This window comes from Trichoplusia ni, chromosome 12 (genome assembly GCF_003590095.1).
Source record: "Trichoplusia ni isolate ovarian cell line Hi5 chromosome 12, tn1, whole genome shotgun sequence".
NCBI classification, from domain to species: domain Eukaryota; kingdom Metazoa; phylum Arthropoda; class Insecta; order Lepidoptera; family Noctuidae; genus Trichoplusia; species Trichoplusia ni.
Genome location: NC_039489.1, coordinates 8,641,113 through 8,661,962, shown reverse-complemented (window position 1 = coordinate 8,661,962; position 20,850 = coordinate 8,641,113). Strand labels below are relative to the sequence as shown.

Sequence of the window (20,850 nt, the reverse complement as noted above, 5' to 3'; positions counted from 1 at the left end):
GACTGACTGTCTCAACTCTTTTGAACCGAAAATTTTAATATAGTAGTCTTTACAATGTGTTTTTTTAATTGTTTTAACCGGCATTCCGTATTGGTTTTCAGATGGCTAGAAAGTGTTGCCGCTGGTAAATCACTAGAGACCGAAGCGGCTAGAGCCAGGGTAGCTGAACTATGGGCACTGGAACAAGAACTCTCTGACGAAGCTGCTATACTGCAGGGGCTAAAAACTGATAAAGATGCCATCGAAAATTTGCTTTCTGGTATGTTCATATACCTACCTACTGTATTGCATATACTTAGTACTCTTGTCTGTCGCTTTTTTTTAAGCATAATATGAAGATTCTACCACAGATTTGGACTGGAATAAGTTTAAATTTATTTAGCATTTTTCTAAATGAATTAAAAATGAGAAAGGATTTCTTGTCGCTTCAGAAATAATAATCACCCGAATACGTTTCAAAAGTGTATCCAACGTTTTTCAATAACGGACAATGAGTTTTTCACTAAGTTAAAAGTAATATATAAATTGATCAATATTTCCAGGGGTCCGCGGCAAATTAGACAGCGTTCACAAAGGGGAAGTATTGGCTGATCTAAATGCACATACAAATCGGAGACCAGCTCCCAACAACGGAGGTGGCGGCGGTCTCGAGGCGGAGCTGGCGCGAGTGCAGGAAATGTTGGCGCACAATTCTAAGGTTTATAAGGTTTTCGTCTATACCATGCACTTTATTTTTTATTTTATTTATTTATCTAGTTAGTATATTTTGTGAAAAAAGTAGTTTTAATAGCACAATGAAGTAGTGTTAATTTAAAATTGATTAATATTGGGATTTTTGTGTGAAAAAAAATGACGCAGATAATAAAAAAATGGGTGTACAAGCAAGTTCGTGTTAATGCATGTCAGACGATATTCAAGAAGACAAGTTTATTGATAATATAACGTTTGTACAGAAACTGGAACAGACTGTAGCGGACAATGCTCGTCTGGAGCGAGAGCTACAACAGCTGCGGCGCGCGCTACAAGCTCGCCGCGCCGCTGGACATCAACACCACGCTACTAATCCCACTGCTATGTTGGAAGACGGTCAGTACAATACACATACACAATATTATACATACATATATGCATAACTTTACAGATTGAAGAGAATTCGAAATTTATTCGTTAAAAATTTATTATCCTAGCCTTTTCCTAACATGTTGAGATCGGTTTCCAGTCTAAACAGTGTTTTACCAGGAGCGATCTAAGTGATCGCTTCAACCTCATTATCTGGTTAATACTAACATTTAAGTGATAGTCATGTTCCAGCTTTCAATTCTGATTCCTTTCACATGATCAAAAAGTGGAACTGTTTTTTATTGTACTTATTTTTCTATTTCCTTTACAGAAGTGTCGCGGGTTCAGCAACTGGTGACGGCATTACAGCGTCAGCGACAGGAACTGAGCCGCGCTGTGAGGCATCTGACGCAACAGTCCCATGCGCTACAGAACACACACGACTCGATGCCTGGTAAGCCGACGATCTGAGAAGAGTTCTCTCTATACAATTCCCGCAATAAGGACTTTAATTTTTGTGGAGGATTTCCAAACATTCGAATTACGTCACATGCACAAAATCAACCAGTCAGGACAATCATTCGTGAATCACACAAATGCTTGTCCTAAGCGAGGATCAAACCCGAGACATATTTTGCTCAGTGGTCTTGGCTTGGCAAAATACTTTATTTTGGTCATATTGTTTTTAAGGTCTCGCCTTGATTTGAAATTTTAATCCTAAAAAAATATTGTTTAGGCAAACGCCGTCCCATGTCATCATGGCAAGAGACCAACTTAGACACGGGTCATACTATCGACCACGGGCACTCGGATTACGATTACGACGTGGGTCCATTAATGCCTCCCGGACACTACGAGCCCTCTAACGTGGAGACCCCGCTGTATGTGGACACTAGGGGCCCGGGCGCTGACGTCACGTCCCCTCTCAATAGCGAGGACTTGCAACATGCTGGATTCAGTAAGTTATAAGTTCTAAGATTGGATATGCATGAAGCTATGTACATAGTAGTTTTGACAGACACAGGAAATAAAGCTATACAGATAATTCTAACTCATTAAGCCGACAAAAAAGTTCTGAGAGGATTTAGACCCTCTTTCAAGAAAAATGTTTTTTTTTCACTTGCATATAATAAGTGGTATTCGCGATATCACTTCATATTTTTTGCACAGGTAACCTGACGAACGTTGAAAAGCAAGAAATAAAAACCGTACGCATAGTCAAACGTGAGAGCGAACGTCGTCAAAGGGATAGGGAACGCTCTCTACAGCCGATGTCAGACTGGCCTTCAAACAACATCACCGCAAACTTAGACCAATTCCTGGAAGAAGAACTCGTCCAATCACTGAACTACACCCGATCATCATCAGTACCACGGAACGACCATTACGAACAAGTATACGGAACCAAACAGGATATGAACTATCTGCACCCAAATATGGATCTCAGTCCAAAATACATCTCAAGCCCATCTCTCTCCAACTACGATTACTCTCAGAACATGTCTTCCCTTAGCAGTAGTTACAACAAAAGCTACGAGAGGTCTGGCTATGACCGTAACATGTCTGTTTCCACTCAGTACTTGAACAGTCCTACAGACAGTTCTAGGACTTTGACTAACGATCCTCTTTCGAAGACCAGCAGCGTGGTTAGTTTGACAAGGTCTCACATGGAGCTGTCTCCGATATTCAAGAGCGAGGCCGCTAAACAGATTATAACGGAGATGTCTGGCGATGCGCCGAAGAACGGGTCCCTGCATAGGAGGCAGGTGCCCAAGGAGAAGAGGAGGCATTACACAGCACCACATCATCTCAGTGCTAAGACGTTAAATGAAATGCCGAAAGAAACGTACAATCAGGATGTGAGTATATTAGCAAGCATTTTTTTAAGTATCTCGTGTAACATTTTCAAAAGATTTGTTAAAAATCTCATATAAACATTTTTGAGGGGGTTTCTGGAAATTCCGAAAAAAAGCACTGTCGCCATCAATGTCTTAGAGTATACTTGCAATAGACTTAAAACGTATAAAATTCTCTTATATGTTTTTTTCCAAAATGTCGGAAAAGCGGTCTCATTCTTTCTCAAGCTTTTTAAATCTTCCCCTTCACTAAGAATTTTCCTCATAGAGTCGCTGTGACTTTTACAAACAATTCGTAGATCACATAAATGCTCGATCTCGAACGAACTCGAGAGTCGAGACACGTCGCACACAGCGAGCGATTATAAAATATTTTACTCGCGCGGATCGAACTATCAACACCTTACGCACAGCGAGCGATTATCCAGTATATTACTCAACAATCCAGTCAATCCTATCCAAAATCAATACTTTTATTCCAACCCCCCCAGAAGATGGGTCGTTCAGTAGACGACGCGGACATGGAGCGCGCTCTCCGCGGCGCGGCGCCCGACGTGGTCCGCTCCGCGCTGCCGCCGCAAGCGCTGCGGCTGGCCGACAACACCATCGACCAGCTGCTGGCCGCGCCGCAGAAGATACTCATCCCAGAGAGATATATACCCGAGAAGGTAGCGTATCTTTTATTATAGTAACTATCGCGAAAAATATTCATTTTTCCCACGTTTGTTTTATACACTCACTTTCTTGTATGTTTGTTTGTCGTTCCGGTTGAATTTTTGCAACTCAATTTTGAGGCACTTCCCGATAAGCCAGCAGGATTATTTTTATCAATGCAAATTAGAACTATAAAAACTGACATTAAAGACGTGTGTATTAAGATTTTTTAAATTTATCAATCTGAAATGATGCAACGGTTTACCCACGCATGTGTCGGGATTGCCTGACTAGCTTCGGACTCAATCGCGACTCCAACTAGCCAAGCAATCCGGTTGCTTATCCTGGATGTTTATTTCCATTATTTATTTTTATAGCGCAACAGTACAGTAGTCAATCATCGGAAAAAAATCAACTGTCTAGCTAGATTATTTTTATTCAAATTATTAATACTCCCTTGATTCTGAGGGTAATCACTATCCTGTTATAATTTACTGAATACTTCTCTTCTACGTTAAAACGTATTTCATGCCCCATTAATTAAACACAGGAAACGGCTGATTTGAATACATGAATTACGGTTTTTATTTACACTTACTAACAGATTGCTTTTTATAATTTACTGTCCAATATTAATTGACCCATTCAACCGTGATTCGTGAACATACGTTTGCATGCACTTTTAAACATCATTGCTCTCTTCCGGAATTCAATAAAGTTACTGGAATTTAAGAATACCATTGTATAACTATATGTATGATGTAATAAGATTAATACTGCTGTTAATTACATACAAGGAAACATTAAGTTGGAAATTTATTGTATTTGTTCAATCAGCCCCCAGAACTTTCGCCAGAGGAACAACAAAAAAGGCAAGAAAAAGTGGAATCAATCAAGAAAATGTTGACTGGAACATCGGCTGACCCCAGCAAGGTACGCACTCGACTGTTATCTAATTATCATTCACTTCCGAAGTAGATTTACGATGCGTTACTTCCGACAATTTATGAATACCGACGAATACATTCTATGTTTGTACTTTTGTATAAATTATGACTATTTCCGATGTCTTTAATATTACATTGTTACCGAGTTCAATTGATCCGATCACTACAACTATTTTTACTTGACCGAGTATCATTGAAATTCAATTCTAAGTACCCATTGGCGCATTGCTTCTCCATAGTAAATTCATACATTACAATTGGAAATAGTTCATCATCTATAAGTATTGATGTCACTTAGTTTATTCTATACATCTATGAGTCATTTACTTTCACTATAAAAACAATGCACTGTCAAATTCGCTCGCGCCGCTTTCATTGTTGTTCGGAATGAACCTTTTTTACATTTTGCATGTTCATTCTATTCTTTAATCATTTTTTACGATATGTTAAATAATGTTCATATTATAGTTTGGTGTTTGCAGTCAGATTACGAAATTCACTATAATAACTAATCGTATTCTGAATTTATCATTGATAAATCATTATTTAGAGCCATTAGCGTCCCAAGCAAAGGCAAAAGCCTTTCTTTAAGAGTTCAAACTTTGGGACTGGTCTCAAATAGATTAAAAATATTAATGGGTATAGTATTTGACAAAAAGAAACTGTTAGTCCATCAGACAGATTTCCAAAAAATATTGGCCGCTTATTTTTTTATTTTATCTCGTAAACAAAAAATTCAGGTGATACAGTGATTTAAAATCTCGTGTGACGTCACTTACCAACAAAAAAGTAATGATTTAAGACCCAACTACCATACTTTTATGCTTTTTATCTTCCCTACTTTTTAATGATGTGATAAAATGAAAAATACGTATCCAATATTTTCGGAAATCTGTCTGACGGACTAAACAGATTTGTTTTATTAAATTTATTCAAATACCCTATAGTAATCTGTCTGCATGCCCCGTATAGTGCTTGTACAATGTATAGCCGCTTCGAATGTTGGCTGTAAATATGTATATCGGCACACCTACATGTGTATGCTTGTGTGATGACCGTTAGAGCCCGGACGCCGACGAGAAGCGCCAACGCCAGCACTTGCTCCAAATGAACCAGATACTCGCCAAGCAGGTCACTGAGATGAGCAAAATTATCGCCGGTAAGGATGTTGCTTCATACTAGTTTTTGCCTTCCACAGTCCTCTTCGATACCGTAGTCTTGTCCATTTATGTGTCTTTATTGTAGCATGGACTCTTTTTGTCGTAATATTTTAGTCAAATGTTGTCCTTTTAATACTGTTCGTTCTTATTAAGATGAAAATATTTCTGAAATCGTAACACAGGTTAACAGTACATTAATTTGTTGTTCTTTCTTAAAGTGATGCCATTTATATCTTTAGTGCATCTTGACTTATTTGTGAGTTTCCTTATACAACACATTAATGTAATACTTTTAGCCTGTTAAATTAATTTATGGATTTTTAATATCACTTTTTCAATTTTGATAACTATCAAAACATTGTTTGATTTTTCTATACATTTTTCATTAATAATCTCACAGAGTTGCTATTTTGGTGTTCGTGATACTTTTTTAATTCAAGTGTTTTTGAGATTGATGTGACTAACCCAACACGAGTGTGTCCACGCCTGTAACCGTTTGCTTGATGTTGTTTGTCCCATTTGTGCAGGAACCAACACAGACCAAGGACCGTCCGCATCCAACCACTGAGAGCCATGCACTTACATACAACTCCCACACATTTCACATCTACCTTCATACAACCCACTAATGAGCACTTATTGCACAACTACATCAATTAATATATTTGATTGCTATTTTGTGCTATCTGTGTTCATTGTTTATTATAATACTCAAAAATCCTAAACTGTAAGCAAATTGGCTGAATCGGACGGTTCTTAGAAGATTGACCCAGTGTGTTGCGGCATGGTTTCGTTTTTGCATTTTGTTGTGAGTAGTTCACTTATTTATTTTTAGTAAAGTTGTATTATAATAATTAGTTGCATCGTTATTTTGCATTTTGATGTTTGAATGGTGACTTGAGTTAACAATCATAAAATTGTATTTCCTGTATTTTAATATTATTGTTTTATTATCAGTTAAAGCGTTAGAAGAACTTCCCCAAAATGGCCACGCTGATAACTTGGACGATCGTTCTCCGGACGTAGAACTGCCTATCTATCAACAACGGGACAACTTCTTTACATAAACGCAATTAAATCCCCTTCAATATAAAATCAATATTAAGAATAATCTACGAATTGCAAGACTATGATCTGAAATTCTTTTTAAAATTTTATGTCGAGAAAATAGATTAAATGTTGTATTAAATAGAATCAATGTATTACAGTGCGACCGATGTATCTTGGTACGTCGGAAAACGGCTGCAAAATATCGCCGTCTCCGTCTCATACAACGGGTTTGTATATTTTGATCTCGCTCCAACAATCTTTTATCCCTTTTCCGAATTACCAAGTTACATAGGCCGCACTCTACCTGGTATGTCTGTCCTTGGCTTAACAAATCTTCAGCGAGTGTATAGTAGGTATAATAACCGACTATTATTACCACTATTTAGACAAACATATAATCAAGCTGAGCTTTAAATACGAATATATGTAAGCGGTCAATGTAGAATGTTCAATTAATAGAAAAATAAATATTGTAATCGATTTTATTCGTACGATTAGCGATGAAATGTAATTCTATACACTAATATCTATGTATTTGAAACTACTTTTTTAATAACTTGATTATTCTGATTTTTATGCGGCATAGAATTACTTTAATGTCTTTGAATATTTATTTATGAATTCGAATAAAAAGTATTATTTGCTCGATGTGAAGATGCGTTCTCGATGTGAATTATTTTGAACAAAATATTTGTTAGAATATTAGACAATCGTTAAGCTTACGTGACATATCTAAATATATCATATTGACTAGATATGTATGCATAGGGGTTTCTATAGTACCATTTTTCGTAGCGTTTGCTCAATTTTGTGGACATTCCTTAGTGATGTTATATTTTGTACGAATGAATTTCTCAGGAAAATTAGCAGAGTTATTTTTGACGAATAATTTTAAACACCGCTAATTTCAACGCTATTTTAGAACAATATTGTGTAGTTCTAGGGGTATATTTTGAAAACATAATGAACTTGTTAGAACACTGACAGATGGCAAAATGTTTTCATAATACACCCCAATTTCTATTTTATTCGAAGAACCTCACTTCAATGGAAACAATTTTGCTAAAATATACCTTAAAGTCTTTGATATAAAAACTATTATGTCATAACGAATTGTTTCCGCTGATGTGAAATTGACTTGACTCTCCTTTTTATTTGATTTTAGCGGATTTTTTATAACTTTGTATAGAATATTGTATGTAAAGGCCTTCAATTGTTATTTTAGATTTAAGGTGAATAGAGAATTGTACCTAGATGACATTACGACAGTTGCCATGTTATTTGAGTAGGAAATGCACATTAATATGAATTAAAATAGTTTGTAGAAACGAATGACAATGCGTTTTAGTATTATTTCGTTATTTTCACTGTACTTTAATGTAAATACATACATTATTAAATTAATTTAATTTAAATGTGTTATTATTATTGTATTTAAGTTTCGTATAAATAGTTCGTCAATTACTTTTGTACCTAGTTATGTATACTTATGTAAAATTGAATTTATTGTAACACGCTTCATACGATTGGGTAGTTAAAGCATTAAAATGTTTTGTAACACAAATATATGAGTCATGCGGTTATATTTTTTTTTGCTTTTCCAAGTCACTCAATACATGATAAAAGTAAAAATAAATAGGCTTAATTCTTGATAACTTGCGGTCTACAATTTACAATTAAATTAACATTTATTTCTTATTTCTTATTGAAATGTACCAATACAGTGTGAAGTTGAAGAGTGAAAAATTGTGTGATTTAGATACTGCAGTCGATGTTAGGTAGAAAAAATTGTGTAGTTAATATATCTATGTACACATATGTATTTAAAAGCTTTAATTATAACTGCCTGGATTTCACAAAAAATAGCTTTTAGAACTTCCATCTCTATACATACCTCAAATTTAGCTGCTGTATACATATAAAAAGTAAAGGAAAAAATAGGAATTGGGCATTTGAAATAATATCAATATAAAATATATGTGTGATAGTTAAAGTTTCCATTCATTCATTTTCATTAGGGTAGAGCCTATTTTGACAGCCTGTGCTTTTATCAAAAAGCATTAATATGCTTATAATTATGCTTATATAATTATGTATTCGGGCATTACACTGACAACATATTGATTTACTCGCTCTACCTTACCTACCTAAACATTTTACCTATCACTTTACCAAAATTCACTCTATGTTATCATAAAAACATCACACCTTATCCATTTATTGAGCTATAATCACAATTAAACCTAAATCATTTTTGTATGTTTCTAAAACGATGTCCTTTAAATTGAGTGCCATAAAATGCATTTTATTGAATTTCATATAACATTATTTCGTTTCAGAAAACGTTTTCTCAACGATTACATTGACCTCTTCCAAAAGTTATGAAGTCTGATATCATCTGTTCATAAACATCCCTTTTTAATCTATTGTCAATTATAGAATTCTTTAAACAAGCATTTGTACTTTATCAAGTACATGGGGCCTATCATCTCTTTTATCTGGGCTGTTGCTATTACGAAAACAAGTTAGCGACTGGTAGAGAATGCGTCTGGCATTAAATCCTGGCGGATCTGTACTTGTTTGTATGAGAAGAATTTAATAAATAAATAAAATAATAGCGCTCTACATTGCGTGTAGCGACACCTCACTTTAAAATGTGGTGACAGACCTCCAAAAAAACTTCCAAAAAACTATTTTCTACTTAAAGATTCCAAAAGTAGGTTACTTATTTTACAAACTGGATCTTCCCGAATTATTGTATCGTAGAAAATATTTATATCTACCTAATAATGAATTATAGTAGAAAATATTGTCAATATTCCCAAAGTATAAACTTATGAACTTAATTGAAAGTTTGATAACTTTTTGATTTAAAAAATATACTTACCTAAATACGAGAATATACCTAACGGACTATTAATGTCTGTTAAACAATTTGATATTATATAAAACACCTATCAGTAGAAACTTGTTGAAAATAGCCTTCCTAAAATATTTATCGCCTTATGAGTAGACTGTTGGTACTTATCAGAGAATCTTCTGACGAAATCAAAATTATAGAAGTATAGAAATATAAACTGTAGTCTTCGTTGTTTATGAAATGACTCCGAACTTAAATGGGAAATTATTTATGATGATTATAATTACTTATTATTTATTTATTAAAAAAGTAGAGCATACAATTACAAACGGAGTGAGCGGCATAGTAGTTATAAGTCTAAAGGTCAATTTGGATATCGTGTAAGGACAATGAGAAGAAAATTGATCATTAATATAAGACCATCACAAAATACCTAAATTCGTAACCGATTATATTAACAAGAAGTTGATGTTAGTTCACTTAAATCAGCTCTATTTTCATAAATACTATGCCAGCTTACCTCGTCAATGCCTAACAGAATTGCCCCCATTAGAAATAATATTTTAACTGCCTTAATATAAGTTATCGCGTAACCATCTACAGGGAATCGTGCATATTGTTTTATATTATTGACTCTATCCAATTATACATCAATCCTTGTATAGCGCGTATGTTGTTCACATCTGAAAATAAATTATATGCTAAATAATCTGTTTGTTTTATTTATTTATTTTACACTAGCTGTTGCCTGCAACTTCGTCCGCGTGGTGAGAAGATATAAGTTAGGAATTTTTGAACGGAAGCCCTCGAAGATGAATAATTTTCCTTGTTTTTTCCACATTTTCCATTGTATCTTCGCTCCTATTAGTCGCAGCGTGATGGTATATAGCCTAAAACCTTCCTCGATGAATGGTCTATTCAACACAATTTTTCAATTTGAATCAGTAGTTCCTGAGATTAGCGCGTTCAAACAAACAAACTCTTCAGCTTTATATATTAGTATATAGATGAGTATCACTGACTCGCTAGGAACAAGTGTGGTAAACTCTGTTTCCCCAATCCTTCTTCATATGGGATAAGTCCTGTGTTCAGCTGTGGCACATTTACAGTTTGCTATTATAAAATAGAAACAAGACTACTGCAAAAGGCAATAGAACGATTAGAGAAAATACAAAACAATTTACAAAACCTGTATAGTGTTAGGGATAGGCTTGCTAGGCTTTTCTGCAGTTTACTCCAGATCTTTTTGCCCAAGTCGTTCATATAACACAAAACCTTAAATAAAAAGGACCAGTCGCCTGCACCTTATAGGGAACTATTTCGGAAAATATATCAAATGCAAAAGATTTGGGATGAAAATACAAAACTGATTCACCTCTCTCTTTAATGTATTAGATGTATCATAGATGTCGCTGCATACTTAATTTCTAAAGTTGTAAAGTTGTATACGTCCCTAATGTCACTTGTGATAAATAAAACACTAGGATCCAGAGAAGACAAATTTAATGAAACGTAGCCGCGGTGTCATTCTTTGCTCGAAAATCTTAACACCGCGATACAGAAAGGTGACGTCACAGTCATAACGCCATCTTTTGAATAATAATCAAACTACAACAACATAAGTTATGTATAAACTGTCATAAAAACATGTATTAAAATATTGTAAAGAAAATGTAACACTAAACCATTCATAAAACTTGTACATGCCACCCACCAAGGACATAATGGCGTTATGTCCTTTCACAAATTGCATAGATACCACCCACCATGAGGTCAGGGGCAAATAAATAATAACTAAACATCTAAAATCCAAAAATTATCGTAACGTGAAACTTAACTAACATGAAATGAAATCACATCATTTAGCGACAGGCAAGATACATAATTTTGATGTAGGTCTTTTAATAAGTGATCCGTTACACCTGAGAGTTACTACTCTTGTAACCTTGTCCAAACCAGGGTGTCTGTCTACAACCTTACCTAAAAGCCAACGGGCAGGAGGCAAATTATCCTCCTTGATCAAAACTACATCTCCAATATTGGGTTCTGGAATATGTTTTGTCCATTTATAACGCTGTAACAACTGAACCAAGTACTCAGCAGACCACCGTCTCCAAAAATCTTGCAACATGCGTTGAGTAACCTGCCAACGTCTCAGGTTACTGATGTTTGAGTGTTCATAATTCCGTTCAGGAACCGCTATCAGAGGCTCACCAATCAGAAAATGACTGGGTGTTAAAGGCGTAGGATCTGAGGAATTGTCAGACAACATTGATAACGGCCTGGAATTGAGGCAAGCTTCTACTTGAGACAACAGTGTAGACATTTCTTCGTAAGTAAGTGTTGAATTACCTATCACGCGTTTCAGGTGGAACTTCGTTGACTTCACTCCGGCTTCCCACAAACCACCGAAATTCGGGGAATGAGGTGGAATAAAGTGCCAGGAGGTGCTGTTATTGCCCAACCACTCTCTAATTTCTGCAGCTACGGACGACTTCTCCGCTGCAACTAAATGTCTAAGCTCCCGGGAAGCACCAACGAAATTCGTACCGTTGTCGCTCCAAATGTCTGCGACAAAACCGCGACGAGCCACAAATCGTTTGAAGCCGGCTATAAAGCCGTGTGCTGTCAAGTCACTAATGACTTCTAAATGAATGGCCTTGGTTGCCATGCATACAAATACGCAAATGTAACCCTTGTGCGATTGGTGACCTCGACCCTTTGATGTTCTAAGGTTGATGGGGCCAGCAAAATCTACACCTGTATGGTAGAACGGTCTAGCGGGAGTGACTCGACTTTTCGGCAATTGACCCATAAACGGGGTTTGAGTAGATGCCGAGTACCGCTTACACTTAACACATTTGCGGACATAAGCCTTAACCTTATTCTTGGCTGACAGTATCCAATACTTTGTACGCAAATGACTCAGCATTAGTGTTGGTCCTCCATGCAAAGTCATTTTATGGGCTTCATCAATTACTAAATCGGTGAAATGTCTGTTAGATCGCAAGATGATGGGGTGTTTGACAGCCTCATCTAAATTGGCATTTTGAATACGTCCTTTAACACGAAGAATACCTTCATCATCAATAACTGGACAGAGACATTTCAGTTTGCTTTTAGGTTTCACGCTTCCTTTCATTCTAATATCCTTCATTTCTTCATCAAACTCTTGCCTCTGAACATATCTTATACATGTTTTTGTTGCGTCTTGTATTTCTTCAGGAGTTAAATACTTGTCATGTCTTTGGCCACCTTGATCCTTCCATCTCAAGACTCTTCTACAATATGCTATCACCCGCACTAACCTTTGGAGAGTGGAATACTTTGTCCATACAGGAACTTCCTGTTGAGTTTCAGTCGCGACGTGCACCTTGATTGTTCGTTTCTCCGTGTTAGTGACAATTGACTTTGGTCTTGAGTATTCAATTGTCTCTTCATGAAGCCACTGTGGTCCTTGACTCCACAGTGAGCTACATGCAAGTTCCTGTGGTGTCAAACCTCTGGATGCAAGATCTGCAGGATTATGCGTTGATTGGACATGCGCCCAATGTGAGTTGTCAATGCGAGAAAGAATCGTGGAGACTCGGTTTCCAACGAAAGTAGTCCAATGACTTGGATGTTTACTGAGCCATGCTAACACGATTGATGAATCAGTCCAAGCGTGTATATGAGGAGGTGATATCTTCATCACCCTAGCGACTTCAATAATAAGTTCAGAGAGTAAGACTGCTCCCATTAACTCCAAACGCGGAACTGACTGCTGCTTAACCGGTGCAACTTTAGTTCGAGCAGTAATTAAATTAACATGAATTTTTCCTTCGGCATCAATGGTTCTGACATACACTACAGCAGCATAAGCGGCAATTGACGCGTCGCAAAATCCATGTAACTCCATCAATGAGTCGTCGGCTTTCGTATTAATCCATCTAGGAATGCTGATCTTATTCGTCTCTACAAGGCTTGCACGGTAAGTTTCCCATTCGCTAAGAAGATCTGGAGTTAATTCTGCATCCCAATCTAGACCAGAAAGCCAGAGCTTTTGGATGAAGATCTTCGAGGTAATGATGCAGGGTGCGACCCATCCAAGAGGATCGAATAGCCGGGCGATGTCGGAGATTACTCTTCTTTTGGTAACTGGAAACTGCTGTGGAGGAAGTTGCACTGAATATTTACATTCATCACTCTGACGATCCCATGAAATTCCTAAAATTTTCACCACTGAATCCAGCTTGATATCCCTTTCCTGCTCTTCCTTCTGCTTTGTCCTTTCAGCATGACCTTGAATTCTCTCGTTCAATTCATTGCAACTGCTTACCCATTTCTGTAGTGGAAATTGACCTTTGGTGAGTACTTCTGTTAATCTTTCATGTAGATGTAATCCTTGATCAACTGTCTGACAACCTGTCATTAAATCATCGACGTAAAAGTCATTTTTTATAATTTCAGATACGTCAGGATAACTTCCACCTTCGTCGATTGCTACTTGCTGCAATGATTTCACTGCAAGGTAAGGAGCTGCTGCTGTACCAAAGGTAACTCTTACTAATTTATATTCCTTTATTACAGATTCCGGATCATCACGCCACACTACTCTCTGAAAATCCGCATGTTCAGAAGAGACCTTCACCTGTCTGTACATTTTTACAATGTCAGCACAGAGACTTATGGGATGCATTCTCCATCTCATAATGATATGACGTAACGGCGGTTGTAACCTTGGGCCTACCATGAGGTCATCGTTAAGTGACACTCCATTTAGACCTTTCATTGAAGCGTCGAACACTATTCGAACCTTGGTTGTTGTTTTGTCTTCACGTACCACGGCGTGATGCGGTAAATAAACAGCTGAAATATTGTTAAGCTCATCACTAGGTACAGGCTCCATATGACCAAGGTCGATGTACTCTTGAAAGACTTCAGAATATCGAGCTTTGACTTCTGGATTTCTCTTGAACTTATTTTCAAGCAGATGGAATCTTCTTATTGCGAGATCTCTGGACCTTCCGTATTGACATTGCGGATCTTGATCGCGGAAGGGAAGATTAACTACATACCGACCCTCTTTATCACGGTGAGTAGTTTGAGCAAAAATGTTCTCACAACGTTGCTCCTCATCAGAAAGTATTTTCTGATCAGGTATGACAGACTCTATTTCCCAAAACTGTCGCAAAAGTGCGTTGTCATCAGCCTGATCTGAGTTGCTGTGAATGACATGATGACAATGAATAGGGTCATCACTTGTTGAGATTTGTCCAGAGAGGATCCAACCAAGTACAGTATTCTGAGCGATAGGTGCATTTGGGGAACTCTTAATTAAACCATCTCTCAGAACTTGGCCATATATTTCAGCACCTAGTAAGATGTCTATCTTACTTGGTGTGTGAAAATCTGGATCCGCTAATGTAATCTGTGTCAGCTCCGGCCAACTGAACACCTCTAATTTTTTAGATGGTAAAATCGATGTTATGCTTCCTAAAACAAAAGCATGCACTTGGATACTAAAACTAGGGTCTAGGCGTGAGTGAATAGTCACTGTGACTGCATACTTAGAGGCAAACGCGCTCTTCTCGCCGCCTATTCCTGATATTACCGTCTTCACTGGAGTCTTTTTTAGTCCTAGAAGCTGCACTGCTGATTCTGCTATGAATGATGCCTGAGATCCTTGATCTAATAGCACTCTCAGCAGTTGAGTAGAGCCACTTCTTGTCTGTGCTTCGACAAGAGCAGTAGCTAACAAAACTTGTTTAGGTAAAGACCCTTTTGAAAAATATGATACTAAATTAGAGGGTGACGGTTCATCTTCTGAAAGCGATGCCTGAACTCTGGATACCGCTGATTTAACTTCAGTTGCTATGTGGGAGTTTTCATTAGGGACAGCTGAGTTTGAGACCGACTGAGGATGTAGTAGTGAGTGATGTCTTCGCTTACATATACGACATGAGCCATTATGACGACAAAACTTAATAGAGTGGTTGGAGTTTAAACAATTGAAGCATAAACGCCTGGTTTGTACAAAGTTATGACGAGCTTCATAACTCTCGTTTGCAAACTTTTTGCAATGTGCAATTTTATGACCTTCCTCGCAGAATGGACAAGTCACTTCGTTAGGTTTATTATCACTACTAATGACATGGTGCGTTGTTGCTTTCTTAATAACACTAGCAGTAGGTTTGTTTGTCCCGGCATTCAAAAACTCGAGGGCCCGGAATCTGGCTTCCAAAAAATCTTTGAATTCCAAAAGTACGGGTAACTCATCCTTAGAACTCAATTTAGTTTCCCACTGTTTTCGAGATTCAAAATCTAACTTTGAGCTAATAATGTGAATGATTATGATGTCCCACGTACTGATGTCAATTCCTAGATTTTTCAGACCATTCAGACATTCCATAGTTGTGTCTAGTAAACCCTTAATGCTACTTGAGGACTCTATTATATTAGCCTGACTTAATAAGCGCTTTAACAAGCAATTGGAGAGAAATCGCTTATTATTATATCTACTGTGAAGCAACGACCAACATTCTTTATAATTGTCTGAAGTGACTGCAATATGCCTGACAAGTTGTTCTGCTTCTCCCGACAATAAACCTTTTAAATAATGCATTTTTTGAACATCTTCTAAAGTATCATTTTTGTGTACTAACGATGTGAATAAATCTTTAAATGTTGTCCACTCCGCATAGTTACCAGAAAACTTTGGAATGCATATTTTTGGTAACTTAACACTGTTAGATGTTGAGTGGTCATTTGTCTTTGACTTCGGATCTGAACTATAATAACCAAATTTATTTAAAACCTCTTTCAATTGAATTTTGTGGAAAATGTACAGTTCTTCGGTAATATCATAAATATCATCCACAAAATATTTATCAGATTTTCGCTGAACATCTGAAGCATTCTGCACTATGTTATTATGAGTTGATGAAAATTCCTTCCACAAAGCTTCAAGTGATTCTAGTCTAGTTTCGACATATATTTTGGTTATTCGATCTTTAGGCGCCTTTTTAAAGTTTATCTGAGCTTTTTCTATAAGAACCCTTTTATCATTTTGCAATTTATACATAGCCTCCATGACTTTGAATGTTCAAACAACAAATAATTGAAATAATTCAATGTTAAAATTTCGACTAAGATAAAATAACCACCAAAGACAAATTTCCACTAATAATAACAGACACAAATATCAATCAGCACACAAATAGTAATATCCTAGAATTTATACTAAAGATATCCACGATACTGAAAAAATTATTAAGTCCAATAATTTTAGAAAACTACTTTCTTCTATCTTGAAACTTGCACATTAGCAAATAGATAGTACTCACGACTTAGTCTTTAACAAACCACACTGGCACTAGCGCTGACTTCCAACTCCGTGATGACTGCGTTGCCCCAAGAACAGGCTGCCTGCTGCGCTATCGCACAGGCTTCACCTCCGCTGCTGGTGCTGATGACGTCCAGCAACCCTGCGCCAACTCCGCTCCACTGGCCCTGTCCAGTTCAGGCCACCCTGCGCCGGCTGCTGGTCCACACTCCCCGGCTGCACACCACTGGTCACCACTGCTTACTCCACTCTTGCACACCAGTTTGGGTGAGCGGCGCTTCACGGCGATCCACCCTGGTCTCCACACCGAGATTCACTTCAAACACTTCGGCACTGATCACTCACTTCTAGTTCACTTTATCCGACTCGATAGGACCATGTAAAGTTGTATACGTCCCTAATGTCACTTGTGATAAATAAAACACTAGGATCCAGAGAAGACAAATTTAATGAAACGTAGCCGCGGTGTCATTCTTTGCTCGAAAATCTTAACACCGCGATACAGAAAGGTGACGTCACAGTCATAACGCCATCTTTTGAATAATAATCAAACTACAACAACATAAGTTATGTATAAACTGTCATAAAAACATGTATTAAAATATTGTAAAGAAAATGTAACACTAAACCATTCATAAAACTTGTACAAAAGTCATGGCTTTTCGACTAATATCTGTATTCTAAGTACGTACGTTCGACGACCTTCGTGGTCGAGTGGCGTACACAACGGTTCCAAGGTGTCGCTAGCTCTGAGGTCCCGGGTTCGATCCCCGGTCGGGTCATGTAAAAATTGTCATTTCTACATTGTCTTGGGTCTGGGTGTTTGTGGAGCCTTCGTTGTATGTGAATTCCATAACACAAGTGCTTTAGCAACTTACTTTGGGTTCAGAACAATGTATGTGATGTTGTCCGCATTTATTTATATATTTTATTTATTTATTTATATTTATAAACCTTTCCATCGTATTGTAAGGAATTTATATTAAGATACCTATAGAGAAAATATTATGATATAGTCATACCAGATATTTTTTAAAGGAAAAGTGAGCGTGATATATTCCACTAATGATCGTTAAGCTACCGTTAACACGGCGCGGCGGAGCTCATTCGATAGCTTGAGATCGTGATTGATTGCATGAAGAAAATCTATCTGTTACTTACTAAGTCTTACCGTTGCTTTAAAAGATTGCTAGCTCTGCAAGAATAATGAGAGAGAGAATTTTCTATCAACTTACAATTAAATAGCGATTTATTAGAGTCTTGACAATTTAGGAATATTATAATTACAAAATCTTTAGATCACAGAATTTTGTGAACATGCCTGTGCTACCGAAACATTTATTAGTAAAAATGTAAAGCTCAAATCTAGCCTTAAAATATCAACAACAAAACAGCAGAATTCACGTACTATTTACTATAAAGGTACCACCATATAATGACATCGAAATCGTCCCCCCGATTGGACTTGTAGATTTAACAAAAACACACATTTACAAACACACTCACATACTTTTGTTTATTATAATAATTTTCATTCATTCATAATTATTTATTAAAAACGGATTGACTCACGCATACTTATCGGGATAACCGAACTGTTACAATACGTACTATTGCATTGGCTTCAATCTACCATTGCTTAATTTATTCTACCAAACCTTAAACACTGCTTGCGAGACAAGTAGAAAAAATTGTCAAGAAAAGCAATAAGGTGACAAATTCTCATGACAATCTAACTGTTCTGTCCTCAACTTATATTTTAATCCTAAGTACTGCAAGAGTCGACAGTCGATGTAAAGGTAGAGTTCTTTGAGACAAAGGAAGTCTTTGTCCTGCAGGCGGACAATCCTCCTTCCTCAACTGGACTTATAAGTAAACACAAAGACGCAATCGGTACGTTCAAATCTTACAATTTTCACCACCAATGTAACTTTGTACATACAAGTAGTTATTATGTTTAAACTTAAATAGATGTCAGTCTATATTTGGCGAAAAAAGTATTTATTCAGGCCGTTTAAAAATAGTTTATTAATGCTCTGACAACTCCACGGTACTGCACGAATAACATTTTTTTTTCAATAAATCACATGATTGTATAATATTTACAGGTTTATATAATGAAGCGTAAATAATTAGCTTCCGTTTACCACCCTTCCCTTCAATGTTAGCACTCACAGTGAACGCAGTTGCTTAGATTTTATCGTATCGATCGAAAGTGTTCAGTTATGTAGTGTTAACCGATAGTGCTAATTAATTTCGTATTAAATTAACTATACCACTGACTATTTCTATTCCATACAAAATTGCATTTAAAATCTTGAAATATATATTAGATTAAACTGTACTGTGATTGCATTCGGCTGTGAAATAAACAACACTTATTTTCAAACGTGAAAAGTTTGAACAAAAACTGATAAACTTCTACTTTGTTTGTAGCCGGTAAGTATTTTCACTGGATCTCTTTGTGTTGTGTGTACTCGCTGTTTGTATTCCACACGCGTCCGCGGCGCTACGTGGATGCAGCTCAATGCCGGCTTGTCTTCCTTCCGTTACATCTTAACTTCGAGACAATCGACGCGTGCGCCGATTCATCTCAAATGTCAATAGACCATTACAATTGACAAGCTATAATGTACTACTCGGTATCGTACGGTACTCTACTATTGTTTGTCAGCGATTTGGGACAATTTATGACACTGATTTAAAGTGTGTTAGCATCTTATACTTGTTTTCACACTCTCAATGTTTGTGTATGTTGGAGCTATGATTGTCAATATTGCGGTTTATTGACAAACAATTTTCTTTCCGTGTTTACTGTTGACCAAAGTAATATTATGTATAGCGAACAACTAAGCATTTAAGGCATTTATATGTATTTAATCTTGTATAGATAGAAATAAAAATTAAAAATATTTGACTCCTGTCGAAAGATAGGCTACATTTTAATTCGTATGGAAATATTACTTTCTCTAGCATCCTTATATCGTTAGTTAGGTTATATCTAATTTTATTTTTATTCTAAAATTATGTTGGCTATTTGCTAAAAATAAAGGTAACGATTAAAAAAAGATGTAGACACTTCAAGTACCTTCAGCGCTGTAATATTATAATGAAATGTGCGCTTAATTACATTTTAAATGAAAACAACGGTCCGTTGTCACAATACTAAGTTAAAAACAAATTAGTACACGCAGAATAAAAAGAGGCGCTCGTTACGAATTAAATTCACCCTTTTAAAATACCCCTAGTTGTCTACTTAGCTTCGTCACCCACTAAATAGGGTTTCATTAGGAAAATTAGGATAAGCTTACAGCAGTAATTATAATAATTCATATCGTAATTTTACGGTCGGCGAGAGACGTTATTATGATCTGAGCAGAAGTAAAACATAATGAATGGGACTATTCGAATATCTCTAGCCACTGGGTCATTATGAGACTTGTTTTCGTATAAATATTTTCACTTTGAGACTACTTTGTTTGCAAGTAGGTAATGTAAGCCGATATTAAGCTAAAAGGGAAAGCTTCGTAGAACTTCTTAGTGCTTATATGTGGAGTTTGGTATGAGGCTGTGTCCACGCTCCAGTGGTTGCCGTTCCGTGTAACCCGCCCTTAAGGACTGGTATTCCACTTTACGTTTATAGCTTCATCTAGCAAGTGCGACTAGTGTCGGGTCTAAACCCACATAGATTAATAAGACGTTAGATGTAATGAAGTGATTGAGGAAACTTGTTTTTGTCTCAAAGAGCTTAGCTGTACAGATTAGATACAAGTCATGTTAAGTGAAAGATGATAACCGGTATTTTATAGAAGAGCACATGATCATTTATTGAAAATATGGAAACATTAATGTGAATTTGATCGTATAATTTATCAGCTATATTTATACATCTATTATTTTTTGTATGAGAGCAGAGTACCTTCGAGTACATAACAAAATG

The 20,850-nt window shown here is 36.6% G+C and overlaps 2 protein-coding genes across 6 annotated transcripts in view; one reads left to right on the top strand and one right to left on the bottom strand.

Moving 5' to 3' along the window:
* Positions 1 to 10,295, top strand: part of LOC113499176 — a 52,262-nt gene extending 41,967 nt beyond the window's left edge. For 2 of the 5 annotated variants that reach the window (XM_026879544.1, XM_026879541.1), the window contains 10 exons: positions 102 to 259; positions 543 to 706; positions 954 to 1,086; positions 1,391 to 1,513; positions 1,796 to 2,017; positions 2,230 to 2,918; positions 3,407 to 3,583; positions 4,407 to 4,502; positions 5,579 to 5,675; positions 6,634 to 10,295. In XM_026879544.1, coding sequence (XP_026735345.1) covers positions 102 to 259; positions 543 to 706; positions 954 to 1,086; positions 1,391 to 1,513; positions 1,796 to 2,017; positions 2,230 to 2,918; positions 3,407 to 3,583; positions 4,407 to 4,502; positions 5,579 to 5,675; positions 6,634 to 6,743 — 1,969 coding nt within the window. In that variant the 3' untranslated portion in view covers positions 6,744 to 10,295. Of the gene's footprint in view, positions 1 to 101; positions 260 to 542; positions 707 to 953; positions 1,087 to 1,390; positions 1,514 to 1,795; positions 2,018 to 2,229; positions 2,919 to 3,406; positions 3,584 to 4,406; positions 4,503 to 5,578; positions 5,676 to 6,203; positions 6,485 to 6,633 lie in introns of all 5 variants that reach the window. The other 3 variants (XR_003401085.1, XM_026879543.1, XM_026879542.1) reach the window with 3 other exon arrangements.
* Positions 10,296 to 11,444: 1,149 nt separating this feature from the next.
* Positions 11,445 to 15,977, bottom strand: LOC113499592. The gene has a single exon (XM_026880102.1). The coding sequence runs from the start codon at positions 15,975 to 15,977 to the stop codon at positions 11,445 to 11,447; it is 4,533 nt and encodes a 1,510-aa protein (XP_026735903.1).
* Positions 15,978 to 20,850: the final 4,873 nt, after the last annotated feature.